Source organism: Pygoscelis adeliae, unplaced genomic scaffold (assembly GCF_000699105.1).
Source record: "Pygoscelis adeliae isolate BGI_AS28 unplaced genomic scaffold, ASM69910v1 Scaffold10, whole genome shotgun sequence".
NCBI classification, from domain to species: domain Eukaryota; kingdom Metazoa; phylum Chordata; class Aves; order Sphenisciformes; family Spheniscidae; genus Pygoscelis; species Pygoscelis adeliae.
In genome coordinates, this window is record NW_008824053.1 from 7,049,650 (window position 1) to 7,057,956 (window position 8,307).

Genomic DNA, 8,307 nt, shown 5'->3' on the forward strand with positions numbered 1-8,307 from the left:
AACGAAAACGTCCCTGTGTTACCAACACTGTTTCCAGCACAAATCCAAAACACAGCCCTGTACTAGCTGCTGTGAAGAAAATCAACTCCATCCCAGCCAAAACCAGCACAGGGGATGAGGGAGGAGATGCTTGCTGGAGCTGAGTAGCAGAATCTGGATGGCCTATGTGAATGTAACTACTGGAGTAGAATGGCTTCCCCTCTGGTGGGAGCAGGTGGATGTAGATTGGAGGGGTGAATACTGGCATGTTGGTTTGACTGGCCAAGTTGTGTTTAAGGTCTTCTACGGCTTATAGAATCCTGACAGACACAGAACTTTGAAAACTATTATTTAAACAGATGGAATATTCATTATAACTGTATTAATGAAAGATAGTGGGGGAAGCGTGCTGAAAACAGTTGTTCTCTAACCACATCGTGAGTAAACAAACGGATAAAGTTAATGAAACAATAATCTCTAACTGCAAGATGCTTTATTTCTGAAGCTAAACGCGTTCTGCTGAAATAAAGAGGTCCTGAAATAAAAAGCTCACTGGTTCTAAAGGTGATAATGGGCTCTAATCTGATGAGGAAAGTATTTCTTGTCCCTTTACTAGTCCTAAATCCGTTAGTATCTGCTTCTCCAGGTCCAGAAACACAGTATAGTCTGCATTTTCTTGCTTCTCCAGCTCTTCTTCTGTTTTCTGTGGAGTAGTCATACTCTGAAGAAAAAACACATACCAGGCAATAATGCACTGTTAAGCTTTGAAACCTGTATGCGACCCCAGTGCTTTCCAGTCGATCGTATCAGTGCTATCACGAATTAATGAAAACAGGCATCACTTAAGGCTACATTAAGTGAATTGTCATTTCCTTGGTTAATTAGTTGGTATTATTAGACCATTTACCAAAGAATGGATAGGCAAAATCCTTATGTGAATGAAGAATGGAAGGCTGGAGTCTCTCCTCGCTTGAAGGAGCAATGTTGATAGGGAAGTTGCCAAAATGTAACTTTTTGAAAGAGCAACTGATGTAAAAAGAAAAGCAAATTCATAGTTGTTAAATGTCCATGGGCTCTAATGCTCTTGCAGGAGTTTCACTTGACCAAGAGCTGAACTTAGGTGAACTAGGACTACCTATTCCACTCCTAAGAACTGTAAATATGAAATAAGGAGCTGCTAAGCTATTCTGATTATATCCATCCTGATTTTTGAAAATACTATGGGAAATCCTGCCTAGCAAAACAGGTGCATTTTGAAGACCCAAAGAAACAAAGTTTTCTTAATTCCAAGTATAACATACTGTTTTCTCTCTCTGTGCCTCCAGCTCCATTTCAATTCTGTTTTGGCTTGAAATTCTTGATACTCTTGAAACTCTTGTTCACAGTACTTCAGGTATTTGACTTCTCTTTCAAAATAATCAAGTACGTTGGCATGCTATTAACACAATGACAAACAAGGGTCATTACACGCCCAAAGACACAGAATTATTGCTGATGATCTGAACGGTATTATTAGTTTATCTATATTGGGAATGTAGATATCTCTATCCAAATAATTTGCAGCAAAGCAATACAAAGATGTGGATTGGAACCAATTGATTTGGGATACAAATGTGCATGGGGTTAAATAATTTCTATTACACTGACTCAGAGTAGATCATCCTTCAGGAACCTGCAGTAAAATAACTAAACCAGTTTTAGGTTAGTGATTTCACTAAGTCAGTCCAAATCCTCACTGACCCAACTTCAGGCACAAAGAAACCATAAAATACCATACTTATGTATTACACTATGCATTTATCTGGGATTCTGTGTTTTAGTTTTCATTAGTCTCTTCAACAACCTAGTATTTTTCAGTGAATACTTCAGTTAGAATGAGCGTAATCTAAATATTAGTGACTGCTCCTGGGTTAATTATTCTGTACCCTAAATAGTGTAGTTCCAAAACACACGTAATTTGGGCAGAAGCAATGTGTTTCCTCATGTTAGGGGACTTAGCTCCTACCTTGCTTTGGAGAAGTTACTTATACTAAAATGAGGCTGCTGACCTGGTGTTATATTGCTACATACTGTAGCTCTGCACAGCAAACCTTTATGGGATGTTTATAAACTATTTAAGTGCATACATTAACTTAAAACTGGGATAGGACGGGATGAAAATTTTGTGATGTAAAAATAACAGACTAGGTAGCAGGCAAGACTGCTAGACTGGATGAGATGAAAACACTAGCTTGATCTTTGGCTGGGAGGTGAGGGAAAAGAACAACTGCAAATGATGTGAAAATAAAGAGAAATTAAAACTGTTTCCATTGTTCCCATGGCCCTTTGGTGCAGACAGTCCTTATTTCAAAAGAGAATGAATGAGTGGTAATGTTAGTAACAGTTTGCAAAATGTGCTTTAACTACGCTAGAACCAGATATTAAGATGTATGTATATCGAAGTACCAAATTTACAGGAAAAAAATTGATGCAAATGCCAATAAGAAGGTGTAAAGAAAGAGAAACTCAGTATATTTACATTACTGTGCCCTATATAGCATTGTTTTAATGCATGAAACCAGGTGTCATTTTATGCACGTGGCAAAAAATGCTGAACTCTTTACTGTGTTTTCATGTAGCCAGGTTGGAGCAGTGGAATTCTGCCAACTGTCGCTCAGGTTTCCTTTAGGTGCCTCCTATCTGAGCTCTGCACAAAGCCAGCTTTGCTACAGGTGATCTTTGGAGAATATGGCCACACTGATCTCAGATTAATTGCCATCCATTTGAAGGCAAGTGTTTCCAGGCAGGCCTGTTTCTGTGTTGGAGTTTTCAGGATAAAGTGTCTCAGATTAATAAAAATTCTTACCAACCTCATTCCTCGAAGGGTGACTTAGTGTCTGACAGATTTCCAAAACATGGAGTACTCCAAGATCATCAGAAACAGCTAAAAAATGCTGCTTTGCTGAAAGATATTTGACAAAAACCATATAAACAATCTAAATTCCAACAGTAATACACAACTCCACCCAAACGCGAGCTACAGAGGGTTCGTTTTTGTTGTGGTCTTTTTGGTTTGTTCACTGCAGCAAAAAGGCAGGCTTATTGCCCTCTTATTTTCTTAACAAATGAAATTCCCTTTGAAGTTTATACTTTTTCGAACTTTTTTTTAAATTAAATGTTTTCAGTTGCTTTATGCTGTGGCAGTACACTTAGAACTGATGTGTGCATTTTTGTATATACAGTGCAGTGTTAAATCAGTGGAAGTATGTACTTATCTGTTATATAAGATCATCTGTAACAAGATTAACGTGCCTTGGAGTCATGGGCCATTTTGCAAACAGGGTGGCACAGTAAAGTGCAATCACTATCAACATACGTGAGGCAATCCAGGGGCTGATGAAAGTGATCATTGATTCGGAGATGTTCTGGAAATGAGATGGCTCGTGAGTTTTCCTCAGTAAGTCCCAAATATCTATATTTCCATCATCTCTGCCAATGAAGAAAACTCCTGGTCTCGTTAGGGACCATTGTCCTGCAGCGTATCTTCCTGCAGAGCAGCTTGACTGAAGGATCGGTCCATTCTTAATTTTTTTTTTGAAAACAAATAAAAGAGAGACCCAACAATCAAACAGTACTATCCATTCACTACTTCAAATCTCCTATCATTTAAGAACATTCACAATTTAAATGATCCTATTACAAAAATTATATCAATGGCAAAATTGGTATCACCTTCTGCAGATAAAGAGGAGAATTGTAGGGAAGTAAAAAAACCTGGTATCTCACTTCCAGTCTAATAAGGTAATCTGTCTATCTGCTGTTAAAATCTGTGGTCTTTAAATTTTGCCAGGTGCAGCTAACCTGGGTTCCTATGTGAGAGGAACCGTAAAAAAAAAAACCCACGTTTCTTTGTCTTCAGATGATGAAAAGACTGCATCCTAAATATTAGTTCTTCAGATCTGTTTAGCACACGTTGCCTTTATTCTTCGGTTTCCCTAGCAGCAGAAACAATTTGTTGAGAAGCTACCGTTTTTACAAGGTTGGTCAGGTCACAAGGAAGAAGGTCACTTCATTTTTTCTGTAAAAGGCAAGTTTACAAAGCTATTTCTAAAATAGTTTTCTGATGTCAAGAAAAAGGAAAAGCTCTTCATATACCCAATTTATTTCTAAACTATGAAGCTTTGTGACTTACAAACATTTCTGAAAATACAGATTCTGAGGTTATAGTTCTGTCTTGTATAGCTATCAATTCTGTTACAGCTGTGTTAAAGTAACTTACTGTAACCCCTTCTTTCCAAATGGCAAAATTCCGGCCTCCAACGCTTAGAACGATGTCTTTAAAAAACGGAGATCTCTGCAGGGTGTTGATAGTTTCAGTGTGAATGGTGTATTTCTCAGTGTGCTTCTGACCTAACGGAATGAAAAAGGCAGTTGCTTGTAACTAGTGCTTTAGTGAGTGTCTTCACAATGGGAGTTACGCAGGGGGAAACAGGAGTGCAGGATCCAGCACAGGCTTCAAAGATACTAGCTTCATATTTTTTGGGCACAAGCTATAGGAATTGGAATTGCCGCAAATCTAGTTACTGTGAAGCACGGCTTCCATGGTTTGTGCCAATAGGTACATAGCGATGCACCTGTGGTACTGGAGAGGCCGCCTGCTATTCTGTCATGGTAGCTAAACTGCACGCACTTTTGAGGCTGTACTGCTGAATCCTGGTGTCATCAGTGAGAGAGACTGTTATAGCAGATGAGCAAGACCCTTAAAGACAGAGTATAGGTGCAAATATTTTAAGGTTAGCGATATATTAAGGTTTAAACAGGTATTGAGAAACTTGTACTTACTAACTGGTTTTGCCGAGTCACTATCAATTTCCATTTTCCAGTTGGAATAAACAATTTCTCCATCCTGTGATGCCAGAAAAATCAAGTAAATGCATTTAATATTAAATAAGTTCTGAGTAAATTAAATGAAAGTTTGAAGCCAATGACTGAAAAAACACTAAAATTTTGGATCACCATTTTTCAGTTATGTATTGCCAAAACAGCTTTACTTACCCTGATGTATGTAGGTAGACCTTCCTGCAGGATTAGGTGCTCGATTTTTACCATTCATGCTTTGCTCCAGTATTTGAGGAAAAGGTGACCAGAAGCAAAAAGGTAGCTAGAAGCCAAATTTTCATTTCCACATGAACTCAAAACTGGGAAAGATTTTGGAATTTTAGATACGTAGGGTAGGTAGGGGGCTATGAATAGCTGGCACTTCCTAAAGTAGAAATAAGTTGTGGGGGAAATTGTAGTATAAACATTTTCACCTGACATTTGGGGAAACACTAAAAAAGTATTACTAATCTTGTGGGTTCTGGAATAAGGAAATACTGTTTGGTTCCTGATGGCAGGTAGTTAAGTTCAACATATTTTGGAAATGTCTTCTAATTCTGCCCTTCGAGTAAGGGTTCATAGTCTACCAAATATTGGGGTTGTATTATTATTTTAAGCATGTAGCTAAATGCATTAAAATGGGGATAAAATGTGGCATGTCCAGAAAGATCTTTTTAGTTAACACCTGAAGAAAATATGCAAGTCCATTCATTTGTGAAAACTCTATTATTTAATTGTTTGGTCTTTTGGATATCTTGGATTAACATTTTAATTAGTAATCTATTATTTTCACTTACTTCAGTTCCAACAAAAAAGTCGGTGGAGATATTCTCTAGCACTTTCAGATTTTTGCTTGAAGGAGTACTCATCTCTGTATATGGGTTGTCTTTGGCAGGTACTTCTAGTGTGTTCAGAGATTGCACCTTCTCTGGGAAACAGTACGGATATATCTATTTATTATACACTGGAATTTATCAGACCAAGCAAATCCGTTGTCTTATAAAGGTGGTTCGTGGATAAGGGGAATTTCAAGAGGAGAGATGAAGAAAGACTGCCAAGTAAAGCAGCAGTTTTGCAGGTTAACTGTTTCCTGGTGGAATCTCCCCGTTGCTGCAGCTGCGCTGAAGTCAGTGCTTCCCATACCCAGACAATTACTTAGGGTAGCACCATTCTGTTCTTCACCAGTTTTACACAGCATCAGTGTCTCCGTGGGAACTGCCCTTACGCATCCCCCTGAGCTACTGCAACCGGGAGGTAACATTTCTGCTCCAGGGAATGGCGCAACCTGCCTCCTGCAGTCTGTGGTGTGACAGCGTACGCTGGAGCAGCTACACCACAGCAGCTCAGCTGCCAGAAAGGCATTTTCTGGCACGGTTTGCGGTCACTCTCTCGGGTAGTCCAGCTCCTGGGCTACCTGTGTGTCAGCTTGCCAACTTTACAGAGGGGTTAGTAGTGCGTCCCTGCCACAAAGCACCATAATAAGAACCGATCTACTCCAGAACGTGAAGAGCTAACTTCGTGTTCTGTAGTGAAGAGCGACGCCTCTATCCAAAGCACTACAGAAATACCTACAATATATACTGTTACTCCAGGATTATTTTTCTAAAAATAGTATTCTGTAAGGGCTGAAAAGAACATACTGTTTCAGGGATAAAGAGACTGGGTGGTGGACTTGCATGGGCTGTTAAGTGAAATCTGGCAGTTACTGTGGATACGGAACTGCTCTTTCTGTATTCAATACATGTACATATCTTTGTAGTCAATACATGTATGTCGCACTTTGAATACCTGTATATTTATGAAACCTTTTTCCCCAGATGCATTTAGCTATACAACATTTTGTTGCTCAGCTTTCATTATGTATATACTGAAATACAAGCTTATTAAAAACATTTTCCCCAATAAGGTGTAAAAAAAATATTACCTGAGGTTTTGTAATGATAATGCAGTTCCTTTAAACTAATTCTGACGGGACTGTACTCTGTGTTGGTATCACTTTTGCGCAGGTTTATCTGTTCAGAAAAAATGCATTTGCTAACTCATTTTGTCAGATCTCTGAGGCACAAGACTAAATATGTCTTTCTGCTGTAATGGAACAGGTCTTTTCAGTTTGCAGTGTGGTTGTAATACTCCATGAACGGTATTTGCTGCCTCACATGCAAGCACAGAGAAAATGCAAACCTGTGGTTTCTCTTGTGTTACCTTTTCCCTGTAAGGATTTTGCCACGTTTCTAGCAAAAAAAACCAGCTCCAGTGGTCAGGCTTGTTTAACAACTGTACCAGCTGCAGCTATTCTGAGCAGCACATATCAGCAGGTCCAAATTTTTTTTTTCTTTTTACCTAACAGATTATTTTCAGCCTCACTTTTTTCACAAATGGCTACAACCATTTTTATCAGACTTACTGTCGGGTTGCCAGTAATTATGGTTCTGTTGACTATGACCACGTTTCACAGTTTGGGACCCACTGAGACAGACAGCATAGCGGGTGAAAAGGCTGACAGAAACATGCACTATTAATACAACTACTTTTGGACCTACTGCAGTTTTTAAGAAGCAGTCATGCTGTTTCTTGTGAGTTATCTTTACAAAATGTGTTTTATTTAAGTTTCAGAGGAACATTGGTCTTTCATTTCATAATCAGAAGGAAATTCACAAGGAAGACAATTCTGCAGAAAAATAAAAGAGTTGGGAAGAAAAAGAATACATTCCTATGGAGTTCTGGCCATATCTACAGTTTGGGTTGATCCTTCTGTTCTATATTTGTGTACAGTACCTTTATGAGAGGTTTCCAGCAGAGATCTAGATGCTTAAAAGTATCTGGAACATCAGGGGGCATAGAAAAAACTTCCTCCACTTTTACTTTCTCAGATGAAGGTTGTTCAGGAAGTTTGGTGGCTGGAATATCCCAAAATAATATTGAGCTGCAAAATGATTGTATAATATTATTCCCTGTTTTTGTTTCAAAGTCAGATGCCGTTTTCCACACACTTTAAAGCTGGTTTGTTTTTTTTTTTTTTGCCTTTCCTCTTCAAACTTTACATAGCAATAGAGACTCTGAAAAGCAGACAAATGCTAGATACTTAACTGCTTCTTTTGTAAATGATGGCATATATTCCTTTATTCACCATTTCATCAGTTGTTAACTATACCAAAGCAGCTAGATAGCATTCATACAGTTTGCTTATGGAAAGTTACTGGGTGAAGTAACTGGCACTACCTGAGTGAAGTTCCTGGAGGCTGAGAGAACTGGACAGAACCCTGTAGCAGGTAATCTAGTAATCCAAATCAAACCTCATTCCCAATTCTTGTGTGTACCAATTCATTTGCTGACATTCAAGGCAAATGGTCCCACTCACTTGAATCGGTCATCTCATTGGAGTTTTCAGCCCTCTGATTGTTCCTATTGCTCTACTCTGGACATTCTTTCACAGATTTGATATAGGCAATGATAATTTTCCTCATTGCTGAC

The 8,307-nt window shown here is 38.7% G+C and overlaps 1 protein-coding gene across 1 annotated transcript in view; it reads right to left on the reverse strand.

The window, feature by feature from the left end:
• Positions 1-556: 556 nt before the first annotated feature.
• WDR63 (WD repeat domain 63) overlaps positions 557-8,307 on the reverse strand; it is a 23,931-nt gene continuing 16,180 nt past the window's right edge. The window contains exons 14-22 of the mRNA XM_009333892.1: positions 7,612-7,759; positions 6,761-6,848; positions 5,634-5,764; positions 4,805-4,864; positions 4,238-4,351; positions 3,335-3,539; positions 2,829-2,920; positions 1,281-1,414; positions 557-698 (exon numbers count right to left, since the gene is read on the reverse strand). Coding sequence (XP_009332167.1) covers positions 557-698; positions 1,281-1,414; positions 2,829-2,920; positions 3,335-3,539; positions 4,238-4,351; positions 4,805-4,864; positions 5,634-5,764; positions 6,761-6,848; positions 7,612-7,759 — 1,114 coding nt within the window. The remainder of the gene's footprint in view (positions 699-1,280; positions 1,415-2,828; positions 2,921-3,334; positions 3,540-4,237; positions 4,352-4,804; positions 4,865-5,633; positions 5,765-6,760; positions 6,849-7,611; positions 7,760-8,307) is intronic.